A 27,739-nucleotide genomic window follows, 5' to 3' on the forward strand; every position below is an offset into this window, starting at 1 on the left:
GTCACAAGTGCGTACAGTGCGGGAGGCTATACTTTAACAACCAATTCTCTTGAAAAAAAAAAAAAAAAAGCAAATTAGAAAGAAGGAAGAAAAATAAGTAATAAACGAAACCATTTCAACGGCTATTAACCATCCTAACTGCCTCTACATTCGGAAGTAGTACTTAAAAAGAACATTCTATGCAGCATAATCACTAGAACACAATGTAATGGTGCCAGGAGTGCCTTGATAAACCCACCCCATTGTAGGCATTCTGAAACAGTTTTAGAATGGTCTCACTTCTTACTTGGGGTTCACCGGGCACCATTCCCCTCCTCCACTACTGCTACAGGAGGGCCAGACACTCTCGGTATTGTATGGGCTATGAGTGGTGCTGCTGGGCTTAGATCATTAGCTAAGAGATCAGCTGATGCTCCCATTCAATTAACTAGACCTGCACAGCTTTAGCTCAGGAGACGCAACACAATTTACCAAGAAGCAGCTTTCGACTCATGTAGCAGTAGTGGAGTTGGGAGCAATGCCCGGCAGACCCCAGGTGAGAAGGTAAACCATTCCAAACCAGCTTGACTACTTACAATGGGGCAGCGCCAGGGCACCCATCGCACCATAACCACTAGAGCACAGTTTGAATGATAAAACCCATCTAGTAGTCACCTCGGTTGCATGCAAATGGAGAGAGCTTCTATTTCAAAGAATCATAAATGATTCTTATATACCAAATGGGACGAACTGATAAAATGGATAGATGAGGGTTGATCTGACATCAAGGAACAGGGGAGGCACTGGAAAATTAGGAAAATAAATTCATAATTGAATAAAAGCAGAAATTTTTTTTCACTTACATAAGGCATTAAGGACTCCACTTCATCCATTGGCTCATCCAACATCTTTAGACCATTCAGCTAAAAATAAGAAATAGTTACAATTAGGGAAAGAGGGACATTTTTTACATTTAACTGAAATATTTAGAAGGAAAGAGAGAAAAAAAAAAAAAAACCTCCTCCCCCACCATCCAATCTTTTTGCACAGGGGCTCCAGTGAAAAGATTTGTGAAGTAATCTTCAAATTGTTCAGCCTGCAGAGATCTTGCCCTACCATTACCAGTTTGCATTACTTCCAACCCGCACTATGAAAGCAGGCACACAAAGGTTTAACCATTAGATACTCTGGGGCAACGTCAACACTACTTTGAAAACTCTTCTCTGGCACACAAATGTTAACAAGTATAGCACTCATATCTGTATTTAGATACAGGATTTCCCATCTGCACCCACCTGGATATAAACATATAAACATTTCACGTTAGTCTGGACAAATCTCCAGAAATGCCTTTTGCCCAAAATGCCAGTAGGTTGTCTTCAAAGAATTGAAAACCAATATATAGGGGAATATATTCCATTTACATGGGCAGGAAATGCTGGATGCCCAGGGACCAAATAAGCCATATCAGTAGGCCTGATCAATGCCTTATAAAGGAAAGAATCAGGTACTAATCTGCCAATTGAACTGTCAAGGGTTGAGGGAAAAAAAATGCAGCACTTCAAATTGCCGACTGCACAAGATCGATGCCAGAAATAATACGCTTACTGAGAGACTATCACAAGCAACAAAAATAGACCTGGTATAATGGAGACTATGGACGTACAGGCATCAGCTAGATTTTTTTGTGATTAGCAGCTGTTTGTAAATCTTGATATCAAGGGAAAGATGGAGGTTTTAGCTAATGAGGGCATGACAGTAAAAAGGTAGATAACCTTATTCATAAAAAAGTGCACCTACACCATCTCCTTTACCTTTCATATACAGACACAACCTGCATTAAGATGCAACCTGTACCCAGCACCACTGATCCACACCTGCTTTTGAAAGCAAACAGACACAAAGTTACATATTCAGTTAGAATGATGCACACTATATTTTTTTATATGTTTACATCACAATATTTGTATTGACAATAGCACAGCCAAGGGGCCCTCACATAGTCATGGACTTTTGTGCTGCCTTTGATGTGGTTTGGCATCGTCCCCTACTCTTGCAAACTTTTCACCAGTTTGATTACTTGGTTCAAATTGAAGCTTTCCAATTATCCTTTCAGAAACTTCTCATATACCTGGCTCTGCACAAAACTACTTTCTGCTTTCTATTACTCACTCCCCTTGCTTTTCTACTATACAACCTCTTTTGGCAAAGTAAAAGATTCCTTAGTTCTTCAGATTTCAATATCACCTATATGTTGACATATTCATCCACTTCTAGTCTCCCGAACTGTTGTCCTATGATCTTGTGTCAGTCACGTCACTTACTCGATAGTACTGGGCTACCAAGTCATCAGTGACCTCCACCATTCTCAATTCCAACAGCAATTTCTCTCTTCTACTAGCACACTATTTCTTAAACATGCAATCACCTCCTGCTTTTACTCAAGGAACATCTCCAGGATGTGTCAGTTTTAAACAATAGAAACCATCAAAATGATAATCCATTCTCTAGTCTACCCCTCTACCCGGTATATCCTCTTCAGTTCATCATTGACACCTCTGCCCAAACCATATTTTTATTCTCCTATTCTCTGCCCTGGCTGCCCATCAGCTCATAACTCAAGCCTACTGAGTTCTAACATTGCAATAAACGTTTCACTTTACCTCATACTTTGCTGATACAAAAATGTTAAAAGAAAGTTGCAGTGTAAGTATGTTAGTGCAAACCTAAAATGCTACCCCCACCCATAACTGAACAAGCAGATGCCTGAATAAGATTTTATTTAAAAGTCCTAAACTGAGTAAGACTGACAATGCTTGTGATGAACAGAGCCTCGTCACGTGGGCTTGGAGGGGCCTGCTGGCCAGCCTCTTACCAAAAGACTGTGAACCCTTTATATTGAAAAAAATAAAAATAATATCAACAGACTTGGTTCGTGGGATTTTATATTTGGTTCGTGAACCAAACAGCCGTACGTACCGGAGACCACCCTGGAGCTTTGTAGCAATTTCCACCGCAGTATTCTATGTGTTTGTCTGGGTGGCCGCAATTCCTATGGACGACCACGAGGTGGCAGCCATCTTGTTCACATACAAGCAGGTGTTTGGGCATGAATCTCATGGAACTGAAAACTGAAACTCCTGAACACTGCTGGACATCCAGCATCGCCTGCGTTTGGTTCCACAACACTTCGAAAAGAGCTGTTTAATGGAAACGTTCCCATGAACAAGGGGATCAAGCTCCAGTGTAAGACTACTAACTCTGTTATGTAGTTTGTTTCTAAACTACCGAACTAGACCAACCGCAAGCCCCGATTCTCTGGAACTAATTGGGGCATGGGACCATGCGGGCGGGCAGTCAAAATTAAGACTTCCAGGAAATTCCTGTACCCCTCAACTGGTCTGGGTGATTTTTGGATATGTTGGTCACCCAGATTAAGGTTATCGGGGGATGTAACTGTTGTGGGGATTTTGTGTGTTTTAAGTTATTTTGGGGGTTTGAAACTGTCATAAAAGGCCAGTTGTGGCTGCCATTAAACAGATTTGTTTTACCCTTCATGAAGTCTAGGCTCATGTTTGGGGGATTGGAGCTATATTCACTCTGGGGATTGCTTTAATCGCTATACTCCCTTGAGTATAATCACTAGCTCTTCTAAGATCTGTTCCTGCTACACTCTCTGGACTAGGAGAGGTCTACCCACTGGAAGCTGGATCCTGGTCTTGGGTCCAGGGTAGGTGGAGGACTGCGAGACCCCAACCAAGCTGCGGCGGTTATGGTGTGCGGTGCTTATGGTACTCAAGGATTACTAGGAAGCAGCGATTGACAGAGGTAGCCAGGCGGTCCATCACAATGCTCATTAACAGAAAAGTTTTAGAAGTGGAGGAAGGTAAATTCCCAACTCCTCTGATTTCTATGGTGATTGTTCCACTTTTGCTATTAAACAGAGAGAGAGAGAGAGAGAAAATATGGTGATGTGTGTATTGTTGGGAGAGAGTGACTGGTGGGAGTATTTTTTTTTTATTTTTTAGTTTTTTTATAGTTCACAAAACCCTGAGATGGTATTATTTCCCCCGAATTCACGGTTGTAAAAAATAAAAAAAATAAAAACACAACAAAACATATATAACATTTCTTTCTTTGAGGTTTTGATCAAGAACAGTTTGAGATTATTTTTTTCACATTTCAAAGAATCTGGAATGGAAAAAGACACACATACACACAGACCCGATAGGGGACCTGCCACGGTGCTGTCACCGTAGCTCCTGTATGCCACAACATCGGTAGCATGACTAACAAAATCTCAACATCCATACAAATATGGGGACAGGGATAGAATTAATAACAGCAACTGTACCCTGGAAACATGACTCCCATCAATGCCAGGGACACACAAACATGCCCACACATCTAACAACACTGAACAGGTTTCACAAATAAACACTGTAGGATTGCATCATGTTTTAAACATGCCGAGGAAAATATTAATTATCCGATTAAATATTTTAAATACCAAGGGTGAGGCCAGTGTCAGACCTGGGAAGTAGCCAAAGGAATCATCCTCCGGAAGAGAGCAATTACCCTTTTACACATGTAAAGAAGTGAAGAGACCCACATCAGAGACTCATACAAAACATCGCTAGGACATTATTTAGATCTAGGCATAGGGAAGGGATTGACCTGTTTTGTATTAGTGTCCTGGACCTGAGAGCCAATGTATACAGTTAAAGCATTACATCAGTATTGTCCGTTTCACAAATAGAAAACGATATAAATTGATTTTTAAAGAAAACAATCAATTTTTGACATAAACCAGTTTTAAACAGTAGACTATATTGTATTCAGAGCCATTTTATCACCCACACATTCCAAGATATTTTTCAAACGTTTATACACACAGCAAATATCTTGACAGACTGACTTCCTGGGCCTATGTCAACATTGGGGGCAAGTTAGCATACCACTAATCCAAATTAGCTCCAGAAAACCATGCATTATCTAAAAACTAGACAAACCAGACTATTTCAAATAGAGTATTTTATCATGCGGCTATTTTGCCATGACAACCTTCCACAATTTGTATACATTTCCCGGTATTTTCCGTATATAAATCCCTAAGTTATAAAAAAAAATTCATTCTAATAATTACATCTTTCAGTCGGCAAAACAGATGGTGATTCCAAGCGATGTTAGAAATAGAAATGTTTGAACCTATCTGAAACTGACCTCATCAACCATCTGTTATTATTTGATATGTCCACTTATTTAATAATTTAAGGATTCTTAAATAAGTTTGTGAATAACATGATAACAGAGTTAAAAGGGACACTATATGCACCCAGACCATTTCATTACAATAAAGTGGTCTGGCCATTCCTCCCTCCTCCCCCACCCGTTTATTATCTTAGCCAAGGAGGCAGAGCTTCCCCAAGGAGATCGGCGCAGCAAGGGAGAATAGGTATAAGTAGCATACCATTTATACTGTATATAGTATATAGTATAAAGAAGTATAAGTAGCATACCATTTATACTGCCTCCGGGTAGGGTCTGGGACCCTAAACAGCCTACAGGGCCCTAATAGCGTTCGGAATACACATTTGTATTCCTAATATTATAATGTTCCTTTAATGTAAACAGGTACTGCAGCAAACCCAGCACAGAGATTTAAAAGGTATTTGGCAAACTAATGATCGAAGCTCATGAGAAGTGTGATCGACAAAAATCGCTGTGCCAAAACAGGATAACTCTCTCCTACCCGCCCCTTCTCGGTCTCTCCACTGCTTGCACCCGTACGGCCAACTCACGCTTGCAGGACTTCTCGCGGGAGGCTCCCTTCCTATCAGACACTCCAATAAACTTCAATCATTTAAAAAGTGCCTTAAAACCCATCTCTTTAGGAAAGCGTGTGGCCTTCCCGAGTAACCTCCACCTTACATACCTGTCTCTTGCACTCTCTCCTCCAGCTCTGCTTCACTCCCACCTTATGTGATTGCCATTTCCTGTCCTAATGTGTTATAGTCTATAGGAGGTGGGGTATAAGTTCATTTAAGCAGGGTCCTCTTAAACCTATCGTCCCTGTAAGTTTTTTGTAATTGTCCTATTTATAGTTAAATCCCCCCCCCCCCCCCCCCCCCTCTCATAATATTGTAAAGCGCTGCAGAATCTGCCGGCACTTTATAAATGGTGATAATAATAATAATATCTGTTTTTGAGACTTCAAAAATGTTACTGTAGGTGGATCCTTTTGTTGCAAGATCAGTGTGGCATCTGAGCCTGGACAATTTATCTACTGTCTGCTGGAGGAAAGAGAACAGTAAATATGGATACAAAGATTGAATGTGACAGGGCTCATTCTGGTACTCTGCAAAGAAGAGAGGGTGGATTTTGCAGGATATCAAGGAGTGTTAATGTCCGAGATGTGCTGCCTATCCATCCTTTTTTGTTTCTATACGTTTACCATCCATCTACTTCAAACAAGCAAAACTATAGCATGAAAATGATGTAAAAAAAAAAAAAAAAAAAGGACAATTTCCTACGCCACCGGGTAAACTTAACGCAGGAAGGCAGACTGAGAAAGTAAACATAAAGGAAAAAGGTAGAGACAGGGTGTTCTTTGTATCAGTTTGTCACTACCGAAAATTGAATCTGAGAATCTAAAATTGAACTAGAAAACGTTTAAAAGAAGCTTCATCTGAATTAAATTAAAAGACCACCTTAGGTACCCATGTTTGTCTTTGTGTGCCCCCTACAGTCCAGAGTTTAGCAATGTCCCATTGGAACAGAACGACCTCTAAATTGATGCATGAGGGACCAGTAAGTTAGAGCATTGCATTGGCAATATAAAATTCTATATAAATGCAAATAAGAAATATTTAACTGCACCACCTACTCAGCAGGTGATTTCTTGAGCCGACTACACTTCCACCATTCGGATACTTAATGCCACATGCTTCTAAATGCATTTGGACTTGCCTAAATAAATGGTTTATTGGAAAGCATAGAAGAAGCACACAGCCCTAGCTACCTTACATCCTCATAGATTGTAAGCGTGTATGAGCAGAGTCGACTTCACCTCTAAATATCCCTTTTCTAGATTTGGAAAGCACTGCACAATATGCTGGCGCTATATAAATGCTAAAAAAGTATAATCGCACATTCAACCGGAAGGGAACAAATTTACATTAGGTATGTGCATCTTACTGCATACCAAAATCTTTAATCATTGGTCATTTTTCTTTCAAAAGCATCAGAGAAGCATTACTGCAGCCCTGTATAAACAGTAAAGAGCTGGTCCTTTAAACCAAATGGGCTGCAACAGAAAATATACAAATAGGCCTCAATGCCAATCCACTAAAAACAAAAAAAACAAAAAAACTAGCCGGCAGTGGAAAAACTACTAGCCTCACGATGAAGGGGATAAAAAAAAAAAAAAAGGAAAAAAAAAGTTTGCTAAATCTGCTAAATTACTTCACTACTCAAAAAAAAGTCAAAACATTTAAATTCACAGTCTGTGCATAAGGATTTGCAGCTTGATTAAAAGTGTCAGACAGAAGCAAAAATACGCAAGGCATTAGCATGCTGGCCTACATTTAATTCCATCTATTTGGCATAGACAGACCGCTGCATAAAATCCACACACCTGATCCAGGAGTCCTGATGGGTAAAGCTGGAGAGAGACTTTTGGAAATTGGATTAGACGAGACTGAAGAGGGTAAAGATCAGTGCATCACACCCGACCTGGAAAGAAGTCAGGTTTCTGCTCCTCCTGTACATAGAGATGCTACAAGCCATCAGGATATCCACACCCAAAGCTTGAACATATATAATTTCCCTAAGTTAGGTGACTAAGACAAAATTCAAATAAGTCAGCACAAGTTCAAAGAGACGTTTGAATAGCCTGCAACATAGCTATTCAAATCACCCACACATCACGAAGATCTTTCAAAATGAAAAGTCCCACGTCAACCTGATGTCGTACTTGACAGTAAACACTGGTGGCTACATGGACTAAATACAAACCAATAAAGAAAAGAAAATGAAATTAAAGCACATACGATCACACCAAGAAATCGAAGAATTATTGCTCCGTTATAAAAAGTTATATATTTTTGGTTTTAATATTGTACGTTCTGGTGGGTCACTGGTTCCTGGAGATCAGCAGGTTTCACCCCTTGAACATCTCTGTTTATTTTTTATTATTTGACGTTTTGGTTGTATAGTCCACAAAGTATTCATGGTCAGAATTATTTACTGAAATGAGTGTTCAAGATGAATTCAAAGTAAATTTCAATCTTAAGGTGGAAATAGCCAAACTGCAAAACTTTGCTTTCCATTAAGCTACTCTGACCTTAAATTTGAAATTCACTTGGAATTCTCACTTCAGTCAATAACCCTGTCAGTGTCACTTTAGTAAATAATCCTGTAAAAGTACATTTTAACTTTTAGGTCAAACGAACCAAACTAGAAACTATCTCAAGGTGAACTGTTGGCAGTTTAGTCTTAACATTTTAATTAATTTAGCTTTCATGACAATTTACACTTTGTGGAGCAATCCTGCTCTCAGACACCTACAGCTCTCCTGTCACTGGGAGCGTGTACTTTACATATTCCATCTTGATATCAGGGAGTTCCAATAAAGGTTTGCATTAATGAAAGAGGAGCATGTATTTCCAGAAGAACCTGTTGTATCACTATGAGTTTACTAGTAACTAAGGAGGTATGACGAAGGGGATTGTAACCAATTAGTTTTCCTAGATGTGAGAGCTGCAGAGTTTACAGGCCAAAATAAGAAAAATATAGAAAATATTTAACATAGCATGCACATATGTGATGTTAACGTGACACTGTCAGCATCTGGGGACCTTGCATAATTTGCAAAGATCACTGAAGGTGACATCACCACTGTGGAGTCCGGTGGTGGTGGAGGGGAGCAGGCAAAGGTGAGTTCTACTTACCTGAACTTGTAAATACAAAGTAAACAAGAGGTAGGAACAGCACTCAACAACTAAACAGTGAAAAAATATATGAGGCAGCACACCTGAAATAGGGGATTCCCTCTAAAACCCTAAGGAGAGAACTTAGCAAGTAAGGTAGCGCCAAAATTACACAATAAATGCAGAAGTAAAAAAGTGGATAAAAAGTTTATCCACTTGAAAAGGCCCAAAAAAGGTGAAACGCGTTGTGGTTTTATATTGAATAAAGTATTTTGGCTTACTGCTTGTTGAAAGCCATATACTTTTTAGTATTATCAGGTTTTTACTTAAAACCTGGTAATCCTACCTCTCTACTGAACCCACAAAAGAATCATAGGTGGAGATTATACCATCCATGCCTAACTCAAAGAGCAGTCAGTCAGTCTGCTCCACCTATAGTAAGTACATTTATATTTTTTTGGTGTATATACTTACCTCAATAGATTACATTATTGGCCTTTCATTTTGTCATGTGTTATGCTTCATATCATATCATCCTGGTGCCAACTACTACCTGAAGAATATCCTGCAAGAGGGGATACAATAAAACCGCATGCTGTTTTACCTAGCTCTGGTTATAGCTCTATTACATGTGAGATGGCATTTTTAAATTGTAATAGCGCTCGCTACATTTTTTTTTTAATCATATTGCACTATTGGTTTTCTCTGTTTTATGTTTGCTCATATGCTGCTACTGAACATAATTGTCTCTCAAGCATTTTAAGAATATTTGAAGACGCATTACCTTCTATCTTGAGATTGTATCTCAACAACTGGCATTTCTTTGGACTATGCCATAGACTTTGTCATTGTGCCTTTAGAGACTTTATTTTTTACTTCTGCATTTGTTATTTACTTTTGGTGCTACCTGTTCTCTTGTTTACCTGAACCTGTCCCTTGCAGGCACTGCCATCTTCGGGCGGATCCTTTTCAGCACGCTAGGAGCCGAAAGTACTGCTGTTATCTAGGGAATTTGCAAGACTAGGGCACTGAGCTCTATGAATGACCCTGTGTGACTCTCCATAGATAGAGACAATTCCCTGCAGCCGTCACTGGTGCTTTAAAACAATGCACTTCAGTAAAAGTGACCATCTTCTTAGGATACATGACATCTTATTCTGGTAGGTCAGTACATTGCATTCAATTTAATATACAAGAACACACTTTGAACAGAAGAGGATGAATAATACCTAGTCAAACATGGATACATTTCAGTATCCCAAGAGGCATGGCTTAATCTCAAATGTACACAACAACAACAGAATTTGTCTATTTGGCCATTCTCAGCTGTTGGCTTGGATGCAAAATACTGTACACACTAAATACAGATGTTGGCAGCGTCAGAGTCAAAAAGGGCAAAGATTATTCTAGACATCATTAAATGTCGTAATATCATATCCCAAAAAGTCATTCTAAGCAAGTAACAAATTTGTAGATGGAAAAACCCAACTTATATATGGCTTTTTAAAAAACACAGAATAATGAGCTTGACTTTTAACAAACAGCTTTAATAATGACCTACATTAACATATGTTGAATGCATACAGTCTAGGTGCACCTGCTCAAGATTACCGTTACAATGGATGTAAGTGACTGTGTGCACAACAACTTGCCCCAAATCAGAGACATGACATCTCACAATGTCACAAAAGTCATACACTGTGAGATACGGCACATTCACCCAAATAAATTCAAAATAGTCCACTCCAAGACTGATAAATGCAATGTAAACAATTCTGAATGAAATATGGCTGGAAAACGAAAAGATAAAGTTATTGCAACGTAAAGATTTTTGTAAAGTGAATAATACTTCAACTGAAGTTCAGAATATATTACAGGACTGTAATAAAGGGACACTAAGCACCAAAATCACTTCAACCTTGCTCAGACCCCAATTCAAAGAAATGGCAACATTTACATTTGCCAGAGAACAGGTCTTTAGTGGCTGTTGGACTGTCAGCGACTAGAAGCAACTCCTCCAGTGGATTGCAGGTGAGTTTAACTGTGCTTGTATTCTTTTTCCAATTATCAATAAAAAAAATGTAATAAGCTATAGGGGCACCAAGGGTAAAAATGCATTGCTTTATTTTTACCTTAGAGTGTTCCTTTAAATTCAGAAACTATCACATGGCTGTATAAAGAATGCTGGAAACAAACATTATGTGATCTGAATGAAAGAATGTATTAGTAGATCTCAAATGCTTGATTTGTTTATGAAGCATGTTCAACACTTGGCTCATTAGAGCCATTTTAAACATCTGTGAGGTCAGAATTTGAAAGTCCTAATTTAACTCCTGAAAGGACCAATGACAGTCTATGCCCTGAGACCATTCTGTTCTATAAAGAAACTATTCTGAAATAGACCACTATATGAGCAACCGAAAGGCTGCTTACAGCTGCCTAAGTGAAATATGAAGTACATTCCACGTTGACATAAGGCAAGAGTCGAAAATGGGTAGTGGCAAAGAGCAATATCAGACCCTCAGGGATTTCTGGTGTGCAAACCAGGAAGAACACCAAAAATGATCATAGTAATATAATAGTAATTATAAGAACATAGGACTTAAAGAAGGAAAGAAATTGCAGGGTGACATGTTAAGAGAATTCTGTAGCACTATTATCTTTTACAAACCAGTTTGGGAGATGACGGCACCAACTCATAAGGAAGTGTTAGGAAAGTAAATAAATAGAGTGCATATAATTAGGAAGCCCCAAAAGAACAAGCTTAACTGGTAGGCTTGTGGATGGCGAAAAAAATTAAAGGAACACTATAGACCCCAGCAAAACTACAGCTTAATGTAGTTGTTCTGGTGAGTATTGTTAATCCCTGTAGCCTTTTTGCTGTAAACACTGCCTTTTCAGAGAAAAGGCTGTGTTTACATTGCCCCTTAGGGACACCTCCAGTGGCCACTCCTCAGAGGGCACTGACATTCAGAAGAACATTCATCATTGCAACTCTATGAGGAGATGCTGATTGGCCAAGCCAGGGTTTGGCCCCGCCCCATTTTCCCTATGAGAAAGCATTGAATTGGCTTAGATTATTAATTCTGATTGGGTCGGCCAAGGAGGCGGATCGGGGAAGGGTAATTGACAGGCGCATTTTCCCACCATTTGGTTCACAGACAAAGTGAAAGGAAGTAACTAGTGTGCCGAGTTAGAGAATTTAGACAAGAATTTAGACAGCTCGCCGGTGACACAAAATTCAGACAAAATACTGTGTTTGTTTAAAACTGAATGCACATGTCTGTACTGGTCTTTAAATGGAAACTATATAGTCACCAGAATAACGACAGCTTAATGTAGTTGCATGTTAACACTGCATTTTTAGAGAAGAGGCAGTGTTTACATTGCCCCTAGGGACAGCTCCAAGTGGTCACTCCTTAGATGGCCACTGGAGGTGCTTCCTGGCTCAGTGCTGCACAGTAGGCAGCAGTGCTGTTCAGCGTCCCCACGCTCTGCATGGGGATTCAATGCATCTCTATGAGGAGGTACTGATTGGCCAAAACAGTGTTTGCGCGACCCCCCCCCCCCCTTTTCTGATTTTAGCTAATCCAGTGCTTTCCCTATAAGAAAGAATTGGATTGGCTAAAAATATTGGCAATTCTGATTATGTCACCAAGGGGGCGGGGCCAGCGTGACGCTGGAAATAAGGTGAGTTTTAATATCTTTTAAGGGGCCAAGGTGGGGGGAACAAATTACCAAATGGTGGGTTTTGCACTACAGGGTCAGGAATACATGTTGGTGTTCCGTACCCTATAATGTTCCTTCAAATATCCTTCAGAGTTAATTCTAAAATAAATTATGGTTTTTATTAGATTTTGTAAGAGTTTTAAAACTACAGCTGGACGCTTTCTTTGGAAACCAAAATAATTCAAGTATTTATTAATTAATATTTGAGGGAACAACTTCGTGGCAAAAAATAAATAAAAAATTGGATATGTGTAAAAGGCTGAACTTGAAGTGATGAATTGAACTTCCAGAATTAACAAATGTGTTGTCAATCTCGATACAATCCAAAGGCCAGACAAATTATTATACTGTGTACTTGTTTCTGAACTACAATTTAGAAAAATTACCCTGTTTTTTTCCCCCCTATTCATCTACATTTTGTTTCAAATATTTTGCAATTTGAGTGCAGATTCTATTAAATAACCTCTTTATTATTAGTCTACCACACTGAGTCGAACAACTTGAAAATTCTAGAGGATCCTTCTCAAAGTATAAAGGGATGAACCAGCAGGGTGCAAGAAGTATAAAACCCATTTCCATTTTTGATGGCACAGAAATGTCTGAGAGATCAATTTAAAGAGGAGTCAGTCACAGTCCCTTCCCCCCCCCCCCCCACCTGCCAAAAATGCTGCTTTGTTGCTGACAAAAGAATTTTGAAGCTACCTGTATACACAGTTTGCAGTTATCAGATCACAGTAAAATCATAATCGGTGGTGAGTTGGTTATCGGAATGGCATACGAGGGCGACGGATAACCGCTCTGGAACCCAAATCAGGTAAATCTTAAAACGTAGAAGCTATGCAGTCATTCTGTATAAAGCAAGCAATACAGGTTTGCAAACTACACACGCTCTGCATAGTACCGTATTACTAAATCACATCAGGGATTATCCATCACACCTGCTACTGGTTCAGCACAAAAATGACTAAAGCAGATATATGAAGCGGCTTGGCATATAGACACTCATCACAAAAGGAAAGTCACATCTCACCAAGCCACTTTACTGACAAAAGCAGAATCTGTAGCATGCACACCAGCCTCTTAATAGGGAGAACTGTAAATCAGACAGGGTGTGGAGTCAGAATTTCTTAAAGGACGTAAACAGTCGTTTTTAAATTAGGGGTATACAAGTAAGGGAAACCATGAAAATAAAACACTTGATGGCTGCATTTGGCCCTCGAGACCCCATTAAGACACTGAATTACAGCATTCTCAGTACCTAGTGTGTGCAGAGGAGGGGGCTGAAGCTTCCACATGGGATATTCAAAGATATGAATACGCATTTCACCAGCTCAGCAATCGTAGGGAGTGAACCCACATGTTCAAACATGCAGGATGTGTTGTGATGCTAAAGAGCTCTCCATTCATTCACATCAGAGACACTGAAAAACTAACAAAACAGAGTGAAAGACAAAGGGGGCCTGAAGTAAACAGCGGCTGCCCATACAGGATGGAGGCCTAGTACAAAATAAACAGTAAAAGTGGTCAGAGTCACCATAAACAATCAGGAACGATTCCAGTGGTGCAGAGAGCTAGATGCTACTTTTTCTGCAGTTGCAACTGCAAATCCATGTGATAATGCAGGACTAGCCACACACATCAGCCCTCTTTGTCTTCCCGCAGTCCTAACAGAGTCTAGCAAAGATCTAGTTGTAGTCCAGTTGTATGCGCTTGTCTTTGCTGTTTGAGAATACGTCAAATTTCAGGTCTGAATGCAGATGTGTCATTATAAATGTGTGGCCATGTGTGAGTATCAACATGAAGTAAAACCGATTAGTAAATCTTTATTTCTGCATACATATTACACAAAAAAACGTTACGGATGCTCACTAGCAAGAGAAATATTAAAAAATATAAAAAGAGATGGGGGGGGGGGGGGGAGTCTGCTTGGCACTTCACGGTGTATACTGTATTCATATTAATCGGAACAAGAGCAACAATCTTCAAACCAATTCGGTCTCAGTTAAACTCAACCAGCCAATGACTACCTCACATGTGCTAAAGAATCAAATTAAGGAAATTCTGGCCTGATAAAAGGGTTCTGAAGATAAGTTGGAAAAATACTGGCCAAAAAGTAGCTGCCCTTTCTTCCACTGTTGTAAAAAAGAATATGCACTTTATGACCCTTCTGGGCTATAGAATCTTTAGGATGAAGGGTATATGCTTTTAAAAACAATGTACTATCTGCCCACTATATCTGGTTTTGACCTAAACAAGTATACCAATAATTTATACTAGAATGATACACAAATCCTAAAAACACACGTCCCACGTGTGTGTATAGAGGGGTAAACATATCTGTACTAGCAAAATTTGAGTGCAAATGAAGACAGCATTTATCCATCAAATGCAAAAACAGTGATTAGAGAAGAGTGATGCTTAGTACCCTGACAAACATCTTTTGTTATGAGGGTTGCCATTAGGCTACCTTATGACAGTGTAAAAGAACTTTGCTTCAAGTGTACCGGTAATATATTTTATATGATTGACTAATATACTTTAAGTCCACATGGCATTCATAGCAAATATAACTGTGTAAACCACATGCACATACTTGTGAACATAATTCAAAACACACACACACGATAGTGTGTAAATAAAGCCACGAGTTTCACAAAATGACATGAAAAGACATTTAAACCTAGAAGTACCACCACAATAACTCTGAAATAGAGAGAGGATGAGAAACCTTTTGCAACACAAAGAGAAATAGTATGAAATAATCTGTTCTAAATAAGAATATTAAAGGAGGGCATCATATAGCAAAGGTATGAATTTGCTGCTTATCATTGTTAAATGCCAAAAAGATTTGATCAGTCTCACTTGGTTAAGAGACCCCAAGTACATTGTTGATCATATACATGTTTAATATGACACAATAGGTCCCTCTTCAAGCATCACCTACAGCATTAAAACACACTATGAAATATGGAAGACCGTTCAGAGTACAGAAAACAGCAAAATCTCACATTCTTGGATCGTCAGACTGATGTGAGAACTATTGGTGCAAATTACAGCTCCTCAGTTAGATGCACACAGACTACAAACATCATGTAAACTGCTGCAAAATCAGACACATACAGAGCAATCTTCCCACAAACAAAAATAGTGGTTTGTCACAGCGCAATAGAGAACTGCAGGCGAGCACAGAGGCCCTGGCAACAGATAGTGTGACCTATACACAACCCATGCATGTGGGTAAGAATGAGACACACAGGATAAGAACCCGTAAAATCGTATCATATTGATACAAATGAATACTCACTAGTACTGAGTGACACGCGCAACAACCACACTCAAATTCACACGTTACAGATCAGAATGAGAAACAGAGACCTTCACAAACACTTAAATGGTCTCATTGCAATAGGTTCAACTTACACACAAACTGACACATAGAGGGACCCTCACAGCTAACCAGACTAACACACAGGAGCCACTAGACTGTAAACTCGTTTGAGCAGGGTCCTCATCTAATGTTCCTGTGTAAAATTTCCCAATTTTAATAATATCGTAAAGCGCTACAGAATTATTTGGCGCTATATAAATACCAATAATAATAATAATAATCTCGGGGGATCACACTGACACACAGAAACTGACCCATACTGTGGACCAGACTGACACAGGCACCAGGTCCCTAGTCGTGAGCCATTATTGACCATTATTGTGGTTTAAGCACATGCAGGGACACTCACTTTGGATCATACTGACACACAGGTACCCTTTGCTGTGGATAACACCTCAACGACACACAGGGGCGATTGCTGTGGATCACAAGGACACACACAGACACTCACAATGGATCACCGTGACATATACATAGGGACACATGCTGTGGATCACAACACACAGAGCTATGGATAAGACAATGTGGTACAGGCCCCAGTGACACACACGCAGTTAATCGGACAATGTGGTACTAGTGGTGACACACACAGTGTATCAGACAATGTGGTACAGGCTCTGGTGGTGACACACAAAGCTGTGAATCACAATGACACACTGCATCAGAAAATGTGGTACTAGTAATGACACACACCACATGTCCACTGGCAGTATGTACACACAGCCCAACCCGCTACACCCCGGGTCACTCGCACCCAGCCCGTGACACCCCGGGTCACTCGCACCCAGCCCGTGACACCCCGGGTCACTCGCACCCAGCCCGTGACACCCCGGGTCACTCGCACCCAGCCCGTGACACCCCGGGTCACTCGCACCCAGCCCGTGACACCCCGGGTCACTCACAGCCAGCCAGTTACACCCCGGGTCATTCACAGCCAGCCAGTGACACCCCGGGTCACTCACACCCAGCCAGTTACACCCCGGGTCACTCACACCCAGCCCGTGACACCCCGGGTCACTCACACCCAGCCCGTGACACCCCGGGTCACTCACACCCAGCCCGTGACACCCCGGGTCACTCACACCCAGCCCGTGACACCCCGGGTCACTCACACCCAGCCCGTGACACCCCGGGTCACTCACACCCAGCCCGTGACACCCCGGGTCACTCACACCCAGCCCGTGACACCCCGGGTCACTCACACCCAGCCCGTGACACCCCGGGTCACTCACACCCAGCCCGTGACACCCCGGGTCACTCACAGCCAGCCAGCTACACCCCGGGTCACTCACAGCCAGCCAGCTACACCCCGGGTCACTCACAGCCAGCCAGCTACACCCCAGGTCACTCACAGCCAGCCAGCTACACCCCGGGTCACTCATACCCAGCCAGCGACACCCCGGGTCACTCATACCCAGCCAGCGACACCCCGGGTCACTCACACCCAGCCAGCGACACCCCGGGTCACTCACACCCAGCCAGCGACACCCCGGGTCACTCACACCCAGCCAGCGACACCCCGGGTCACTCACACCCAGCCCGTGACACCCCGGGTCACTCACACCCAGCCAGTGACACCCCGGGTCACTCACACCCAGCCCGTGACACCCCGGGTCACTCACACCCAGCCCGTGACACCCCGGGTCACTCACACCCAGCCCGTGACACCCCGGGTCACTCACACCCAGCCCGTGACACCCCGCGTCACTCACACCCAGCCCGTGACACCCCGGGTCACTCACACCCAGCCCGTGACACCCCGGGTCACTCACACCCAGCCCGTGACACCCCGCGTCACTCACACCCAGCCCGTGACACCCCGGGTCACTCACACCCAGCCCGTGACACCCCGGGTCACTCACACCCAGCCCGTGACACCTCGGGTCACTCACACCCAGCCAGTTACACCCCGGGTCACTCACAACCAGCCAGTTACACCCCGGGTCACTCACACCCAGCCCGTAACACCTCGGGTCACTCACACCCGAGCCAATGACACCCCGGGTCACTCACACCCAGCCCGTTACTGACACCCAGTGAAAGCAGACACACCTCGCTCCCGCCGGTCCCATACACCTCCATTTTCTGCCACGGATCCAGCACCAGCTGACTGAGCCGCTGCGGCATCCCCCTCAGAGGAGGCTCGGTCCCCGCATCCCCAGCCAGCGCCTTACGGGGTCTGCGGGACAGCCAGGGGAGGCGGGGGATCCGGCTCCCCCCCAGCTCCGGAGCCGCTGCTTGTCCCCCTGTCCGCGCAGCCACAGGCTCCGCCAATATGGCGGCCGCCGTCACCTGTGCAGCATGGAAACCGAGGAGAGGCGCGTCACCGTGACGTCAACGAGGAGATCCCCAGCCTGGCGACCGGCGGGATGAAAAAGCAAACGGCGCGAGCGCGCTCTATGCAAATGACAGGGCTGTGCGCGCGGCGGTGAGCGCAGGGGGCGGGGTCTGGGCAGCTATGGAACGCGCACTGCGTCCTGTTTGGCGCGTTTGTCTGTGAGCGCGCGGCAGCAGCTGGCCAATGCGCTGAGACTGATAGAACGTAGCGTTTCTCTGTTACATTGTATCAGCTATCTCACTCTCTGTTACATTGTATCAGCTATCTCACTCTCTGTTACATTGTATCAGCTATCTCACTCTCTGTTACATTGTATCAGCTATCTCACTCTCTGTTACATTGTATCAGCTATCTCACAGTGTGTTACATTGTATCAGTTATCTCTCACAGTGTGTAATAATATGTTACATTGTATCAGCTATCTCTCACAGTGTGTAATGATGTGTTACATTGTATCAGCTATCTCTCACAGTGTGTAATAATGTGTTACATTGTATCAGCTATCTCACTCTCTGTTACATTGTATCAGCTATCTCACTCTCTGTTACATTGTATCAGCTATCTCACTCTCTGTTACATTGTATCAGCTATCTCTCACAGTGTGTAATGATGTGTTACATTGTATCAGCTATCTCTCACCGTGTGTAATAATGTGTTACATTGTATCAGCTATCTCTCACCGTGTGTAATAATGTGTTACATTGCATCAGCTATCTCACTCTCTGTTACATTGTATCAGCTATCTCACTCTCTGTTACATTGTATCAGCTATCTCACTCTCTGTTACATTGTATCAGCTATCTCACTCTCTGTTACATTGTATCAGCTATCTCACTCTCTGTTACATTGTATCAGCTATCTCTCACAGTGTGTAATAATATGTTACATTGTATCAGCTATCTCTCACCGTGTGTAATAATGTGTTACATTGTATCAGCTATCTCTCACCGTGTGTAATAATGTTACATTGCATCAGCTATCTCACTCTCTGTTACATTGTATCAGCTATCTCACTCTCTGTTACATTGTATCAGCTATCTCACTCTCTGTTACATTGTATCAGCTATCTCACTCTGTTACATTGTATCAGCTATCTTACGCTCTGTTACATTGTATCAGCTATCTCACTCTCTGTTACATTGTATCAGCTATCTCACTCTCTGTTACATTGTATCAGCTATCTCACTCTCTGTTACATTGTATCAGCTATCTCACTCTCTGTTACATTGTATCAGCTATCTCTCACCGTGTGTAATAATGTGTTACATTGTATCAGCTATCTCTCACCGTGTGTAATAATGTTACATTGCATCAGCTATCTCACTCTCTGTTACATTGTATCAGCTATCTCACTCTCTGTTACATTGTATCAGCTATCTCACTCTCTGTTACATTGTATCAGCTATCTCACTCTGTTACATTGTATCAGCTATCTTACGCTCTGTTACATTGTATCAGCTATCTCACTCTCTGTTACATTGTATCAACTATCTCTCACAGTGTGTAATGATGTGTTACATTGTATCAGCTATCTCTCACCGTGTGTAATAATGTGTTACATTGTATCAGCTATCTCTCACCGTGTGTAATAATGTGTTACATTGTATCAGCTATCTCACTCTGTTACATTGTATCAGCTATCTCACTCTGTTACATTGTATCAGCTATCTCACTCTCTGTTACATTGTATCAGCTATCTCACTCTCTGTTACATTGTATCATCTATCTCACTCTCTGTTACATTGTATCAGCTATCTTACGCTCTGTTACATTGTTTCAGCTATCTCACTCTCTGTTACATTGTATCAGCTATCTCACTCTCTGTTACATTGTATCAGCTATCTCACTCTCTGTTACATTGTATCAGATATCTCACTCTCTGTTACATTGTATCAGCTATCTCACTCTCTGTTACATTGTATCAGCTATTTCACTCTCTGTTACATTGTATCAGCTATCTCACAGTGTGTAATAATGTGTTACATTGTATCAGCTATCTCAGTGTGTAATAATGTGTTACATTGTATCAGCTATCTCACAGTGCGTAATAATGTGTTACATTGTATCAGCTATCTCACAGTGTGTAATAATGTGTTACATTGTATCAGTTATCTCACCGTGTGTTACATTGTATCAGCTATCTCACAGTGTGTAATAATGTGTTACATTGTATCAGTTATCTCACCGTGTGTTACATTGTATCGGCTATCTCACAGTGTTACATTGTATCGGCTATCTCACAGTGTGTAATAGTGTTACATTGTATCAGCTATCTCACCGTGTGTAATAATGTTACATTGTATCGGCCATCTCACACTCTCTGTTACATTGTATCAGCTATCTCACACTCTCTGTTACATTGTATCAGCTATCTCACTCTCTGTTACATTGTATCAGCTATCTCACAGTGTGTTACATTGTATCAGCTATCTCACTCTGTTACATTGTATCAGCTATCTCACTCTCTGTTACATTGTATCAGCCATCTCACAGTGTGTAATAATGTGTTACATTGTATCAGTTATCTCAGTGTAATAATGTTACATTGTATCAGTTATCTCAGTGTGTAATAATGTATTACATTGTATCAGCTATCTCACTCTCTGTTACATTGTATCAGCTATCTCACCGTGTGTAATAATGTGTTACATTGTATCAGCTATCTCACTCTCTGTTACATTGTATCAGCTATCTCACCGTGTGTTACATTGTATCAGTTATCTCACGGTGTGTAACAATGTGTTACATTGTATCAGCTAACAGTGTGTAATAATGGTACATTGTATCAGTTATCTCACAGTGTGTCATAATGTGTTACATTGTATCAGTTATTGAACAGTGTGTAATAATGTGTTACATTGTATCAGTTATCTAACAGCGTGTAATAATGTGTTACATTGTATCAGTTATCGAACAGTGTGTAATAATGGTACATTGTATCAGTTATCTCAGTGTGTCATAATGTGTTACATTGTATCCGTTATCTAACAGTGTGTTACATTGTATCAGCTATCTTTCAGTGTGTAATAATGTGTTACCTCGTTTCAGTTATCTAACAGTGTGTAATAATGTGTTAACTTGTATCAGTTCTCTCACAGCGTGTTACATTGTATCAGCTATCTAAAAGTGTAATAATGTGTTACATTGTATCGGCTATCTGTGTAATAATGTATTACATTGTATCAGTTCTCTCACAGTGTGTGATAATGTGTTACATTGTATCAGTTCTCTCACAGTGTGTGATAATGTGTTACATTGTATCAGTTCTCTCACAGTGTGTGTGATAATGTGTTACATTGTATCAGTTCTCTCACAGTGTGTAATAATGTGTTATATTGTATCAGTTCTCTCACAGTGTGTAATAATGTTACATTGTATCAGTTCTCTCACAGTGTGTGATAATGTGTTACATTGTATCAGTTCTCTCAGTGTGTGTGTGATAATGTGTTACATTGTATCAGTTCTCTCACAGTGTGTAATACTATGTTACATTGTATCAGTTCTCACACTGTGTGTAATGTTACATTGTATCAGTTATATCATAAATTGAATTAATAACAATATGTTTTTCACATGTTTATAGTTTTATTTTCTCTTTATGCTTTGAATCAAAGCAATTTAATCTTCCTATAATCAGGTAAATATGCTAATTACAATCATACAATTCAGTCTCTGATTTTATGGTGGATTATTTGGATAATTTGTACATACATAAACATGGTTTCCACTTTTCGTAATATTGTTTGGTTGAAGAGGGAATGTTGACGATGCTATAGTATATATATTTAACTGTGTTATTTGTCTGTAGTTTCAGTGATAAGCTACATTGTGCCATTATTTATTAGTGGTGATGCTGTAAAGACCTACCTTTATAAAAAAAATGGACAAAAAAGAATCAGCACTGTCAGTAAATTACACTTTCAAATGGTAGAAAGCTAAAAGTTTAAAAATTACGTTTCAATATAACAATAAAAGGATTTAGTCACAGGGTATGATCACATTGGGTTTAAACCCACCACTTTGAAAACCTTCTTTAGAGTTACTGTAAATGTGTTTGGATAGTGTAAGAATGTGTGCATACAGGAAGAGTTTACTCTAAAGTGACACTCTAAGCATTCCAACCCAATGTCATGGTTTAGAAACCAGCACGCCTGGATCCAATCCCATAATTCTATTTAAACATTTTAAGGAGTTGGATGCAAACATTTTGTTCCCCAGCAGAGGTATAACTAGAAACCACCAGGCCCTGGTGTGAAAATTGCCCTGGGGCCCCTCCATGTGTCTTCTCCCACCCCATGTGTCTCACCCCCATTCCCCAGCCCCTCCATGTGTCTTCTACCTCCCCATGCATATCATACCCCATCCCCAGCCCCTCCATGTGTCTCTTCCCACTCCGTGTGTATCATTCCCATTCCGCAGCCCCTCCATGTGTCTCCTCCCACCCCGTGTGTATCATACCCATTCCGCAGCCCCTCCATGTGTCTTCTACCTCCCCATGCATTTCATACCCAATCCCCAGCCCCTCCATGTGTCTCCTCCCACTCCATGTGTATCATACCCCATCCCCAGCCCCTCCATGTGTCTCCTCCCACCCCGTGTGTATCATACCCATTCCGCAGCCCCTCCATGTGTCTCCTCCCACCCCGTGTGTCTCACCCCCATTCCGCAGCCCCTCCATGTGTCTTCTACCTCCCCATGCATATCATACCCAATCCCCAGCCCCTCCATGTGTCTCCTCCCACCCCGTGTGTATCATTCCCACCCCGTGTGTCTCACCCCCATTCCGCAGCCCCTCCATGTGTCTTCTACCTCCCCATGCATATCATACCCAATCCCCAGCCCCTCCATGTGTCGCCTCCCACTCCATGTGTATCATGCCCCTCCATGTGTCTCCTCCCACCCCGTGTTTATCATACCCATTCCCCATGCTGATGATTTGAATTAACAATGAAACAGCTGTCCATGAGTGTTTCAAAGCTGTTGCATACAGCAAACACAGACTCAAAGGAATCCATGTTTAAAATGAAATGAGGCAAAAATGTGATTCTTTGTCAAACTAATTTGCATATGCCGAACCAGAATCCTTTGCAGTAGTAACATCACTGCAAATTTGTGATTTCTGTGGGAAAAGCAAGTCTCATGGCTTGACTGGTGTGCAGATTTGTGTTTAACATTGTATTAACTATCCACAGACTTCAGGTGGAAGGGGTTTTCAATCATATTTTTTTTTTCCCACCATAACCTTCTTATTTATACATATGTATACAAAAAATACAGGTGATACTCGAAAAATTAGAATATCGTGCAAAAGGTTATTTATTTCAGTAATGCAACGTAAAAGGGGAAACTAATATATGAGATAAACGCATTACATGCAAAGCAAGATAGTTCAAGCCGTGATTTGTCATAAGTGCTATGATTATGGCTTACAGCTCATGAAAACCCCAAATCCACAATCTCAGTAAATTAGAATATTACATGCAATCAATAAAACAAGGAGTGCACATAAAACAATATTGGACCTCTGAAAAGTATAAGCATGCATATGGACTCAGTACTTGGTTTGGGCCCCTTTTGCAGCAATTACTGCATCAATGCGGCGTGGAATGGAAGCTATCAGCCTGTGGCACTGCTAAGGTGTTATGGAAGACCAGGATGCTTCAATAGCAGCCTTCAGCTCTTCTGCATTGTTCTTTCTCATGTCTCTCATCTTTCTCTTGGCAATGCCCCATAGATTCTCTAGGAGGTTCAGGTCAGGCGAGTTTGCTGGCCAATCAAGCACAAAAATCCCACGGTCATTGAACCAGGCGTTGGTGCTTTTGGCTGCTGGAAAATTAAGTCAGCATCCTCATAAAGCTATTCTGCGGAATGAAGCATGAAGTGCTCCAAAATCTCCTGGTAGGCGGTTGCGTTGTCCCTGGACTTAATGAAGCACAGTGGACCAACACCAGCAGATGACATGGCTCCCCAAATAAACACAGACTGTGGAAACTTCACACTGGACTTCAAGCATCTTGCAGTGTGTGCCTCTCCATTCTTCCTCCAGACTCTGGGTCCTTGGTTTCCAAATGAGATGCAAAAGTTGCTCTCCTCAGAAAGTAGGACTTTGGACCACTGAGCAACAGACCAGGTCTGCTTTTCTTTAGCCCAGGTAAGACGCTTCTGACATTGTTTGTTGTTTAGGAGCGGCTTGACAAGAGGGATACGACATCTGAAGCCCATGTCCAGGATCCGTTTGTGTGTGGTGGCTCTTGATGCACTGACTCCAGCCTCAGTCTACTCCTTGTAAAACCCCCCAACACTTTTGAATGGCCTTTTCCTGACAATCCTCTCCAGGCTGTGGTCATCCCTGCTGCTTGTGCACCTTTTTCTTCCACACTTTTTCTAATAATGTGCTTTGATAGAGCACTTTGGGAACATCCAACTTCCTTCGCAATTACCTTTTTGAGGCTTTTCCTCCTTATGGTGGGTGTCAATGATGGTTTTCTGCACAACTGTCAGGTCAGCAGTCTTCCCCATGATTGTGATTCCTACTGAACCAGACTGAGAGACCATTTAAAGGCTCAGGAACCCTTTGCAGGTGTTATGGCTTACTCAGCTGATTAGAGTGGGGCACTGTGAGCCTAGAATATTGCACCTTCTCACAATATTCTAATTTACTGAGATTGTGATATGGGGTTTTCATGAGCTGTAAGCCATAATCATCGCACTTATGACAAATCACGGCTTGAACTATCTTGCTTTGCATGTAATGCGTCTAGCTCATATATTAGTTTCCCCTTTTACGTTGCATTACTGAAATAAATTAACTTTTGCACGATGTTCAAATTTTTCGAGTATCACCTGTATAATCACCCTCATTTAAAAACAGTAGGTTAGTACTGAGCTGTTAATGCTAGAAAATGACATTCCATATCTGAATACTGCCTTCAGGGGCCAAATTGGTTCTATTCCCAAACTCTTGAGGATATGTGAATTTTATCCTAATATCACTCTACTACCTGTATGTCATTTATTCTGGAAAAATGTGTCCATTCAGTTTCACTCTGGCTTTCAATTAAATCACCAAAGACATGCTACCGTTTAAAAGTGCTCAGTAGCATCCAGAGTAATAGGGAGAATGGCGAACTTGCCAAAGTCCTTTTCTTGTGTGCCACAGCTTTTGACCAGCGTACGCTACACAAACTCAGAAACTACAATTAGGGTGAACAGACACAACCCAGAATTTTATCAAACCTTTCCTCCCCCAGGGTTCAATCCTCATCTTTCTTTCATTCCGTAATCTCACTCTTTGTAATACCTCGTCTGTCAGAAGACACCATAAAGTATATCAGGGTACCAAACCAGTTTTCTTTCCCCCCAAATGTCTACATTTCAAAATTGTGCCATTAGTCTAATCTTCTAGTTTGATCTCGGATTGCATTTTATAAATGCCAAACTGTGAGTTTCAGATCAAACTCTGAGAAACTCCACAAATATTTGAATTCAAGACATAATAATTACTTAATTTAAGCCTCAAGACAAAAGTGAAACTCCAACAAGTCATTTCTTATGATCTTCTTGGTTTGATAAGAATATTGATCTTCAACAACTATTACAAAACAGCAAAGCATTACAACAATGCTTTTCATAGGTTGTGCTACACCTATTGCTGTAAATCTTCATGCGATTTAGTTTCCAATTTAACTAGAGTGCACACTGTTAAGGTTTTTTTTTAAATAAATGTGCAGATTCTTGAATCCACACATCTCTGACTATGTTTGCTCGGTTCTGAAAGTGGCTCTGTCACACCAAACAATATTTTGTGAGCATTTCTTAGAGATAAAATCTTTCTCATAAGACAATGCAGGGACTATTTTGTCTTATGTATGTTTCCTTCTTTTGACCAAACGTGACAAACGGCAGAGCTAGCGCTATCAAGTTTTGTCAATTACCCCAGCTAGTGATGGCCGTGGGACAAAAGGCTTAGTCTATGGATTCTTCTGTGGTTTTGCGGGATGCTCCATAGGCATCAATGTTGTACTCTCGTGCATGCCAGAAAGGACAGTACTAATATGGGCTTCTAGATGGATAATGCCCCAGGAGCTGAAGAAAGTAGATAGAAGCTCTCATGGGGTACAGCTTTAGGTAAGTATATCTCACTTCCACTGCACCCCCAGGCCACAGTATGCCGAATGGTGGTGCCAGCATTGTGAGTCTTTGCAAAATATTCAAAGACCACAGAAGTAGCAGAGCGACTTTAAGTGCCAACTGGTACCCTGGACAGTATCAGGGGAGAGCTTGCAATCTTTGTCCTGTAAGCAAGCACAAACAAAAGGTCTTTTATTTCTCTTAAATCTCATAGATCTCAGGGTGGGTGGTCCTGCTCCTGTGCTGCCTGTAATGTATTGGTTTCACAGATGAGGTTAATGGAGTCACAAAGTGTGCAGAATATACCTTTCAATGTATTCTTCTAGTTAAAAAAATCTTTGGGGTATATTACAATTCAGCATCGTAACAATGTTGTGGAATGGTGTGATTTTGATTACGTGGACAATGTTAAACATTTATCTGGCAGCCATCAACACTAAAATGATTATCGAACAATTAATTGTAAGGTTACACAATTAAAATAACCCTCACATTGTAAGAAATCAGTTTATGAAATTAATAACAGTTAATGAGTTTTTAATAATGACTTTAAAGGGACACTCCAGTGCCAGGAAAACAAATCGTTTTCCTGGCACTGCAGGTCCCCTCTCCCTCCCACCACCCATCCCATGTTGCTGAAGGGGTGAAAACCTCTTCAGTGACTTACCTGAGACTGATCGCGCATGCCTGGCCACCGGCGGGGGAGACCTAATGCGCATGCGCGGCAATGCAGCGCGCACATTAGACCTCTCCATAGGAAGGCATTGAAAATGCTTTCAATGCTTTCCTATGGGGAATTGAGCGACGCTGAAGGTCCTCACACAGCACAAAACCTGTGCTAGAAACCAGGAAGTGCCCTCTAGTGGCAGTCTAGTAGACATCCACTAGAGGAGGAGTTAACCCTGCAATGTAATTATTGCAGTTTATGAAAACTGCAATAATTACATTGCAGGGTTAAGGGTAGTGGGAGTTGTCACCCAAACCACTCCAATGGGCAGAAGTGGTCTGGGTGCCTGGAGTGTCCCTTTAACATATGAAAATGAAAAAAAAAATTACAATGTTTTATTATTTGTACTTTTTTTTCCTTATTTGTATCCAGAATTATATTTTCTTTTTAGACTATACCAAATATAGTCATTTTGTATTGAGTTGCTTTGTTTTCTTTCTAATTTTTTTTAGAAACTATTAAATTGTGGATTTTAGAAAACATTGTGCTGGCTGTTACTCAAAGAATACTATATAATC

General features: G+C 41.4%; 1 protein-coding gene across 1 annotated transcript in view; it reads right to left on the minus strand.

The window, feature by feature from the left end:
• RPS6KA6 (ribosomal protein S6 kinase A6) overlaps positions 1-18,304 on the minus strand; it is a 71,165-nt gene extending 52,861 nt beyond the window's left edge. Inside the window, exons 1-2 of the mRNA XM_063431842.1 lie at positions 18,079-18,304; positions 843-902 (exon numbers count right to left, since the gene is read on the minus strand). Of these exons, the coding sequence (XP_063287912.1) occupies positions 843-902; positions 18,079-18,153 (135 nt within the window). The 5' untranslated portion in view covers positions 18,154-18,304. The remainder of the gene's footprint in view (positions 1-842; positions 903-18,078) is intronic.
• Positions 18,305-27,739: the final 9,435 nt, after the last annotated feature.

This window comes from Pelobates fuscus, chromosome 9 (assembly GCF_036172605.1).
Source record: "Pelobates fuscus isolate aPelFus1 chromosome 9, aPelFus1.pri, whole genome shotgun sequence".
NCBI classification, from domain to species: Eukaryota; Metazoa; Chordata; class Amphibia; order Anura; family Pelobatidae; genus Pelobates; species Pelobates fuscus.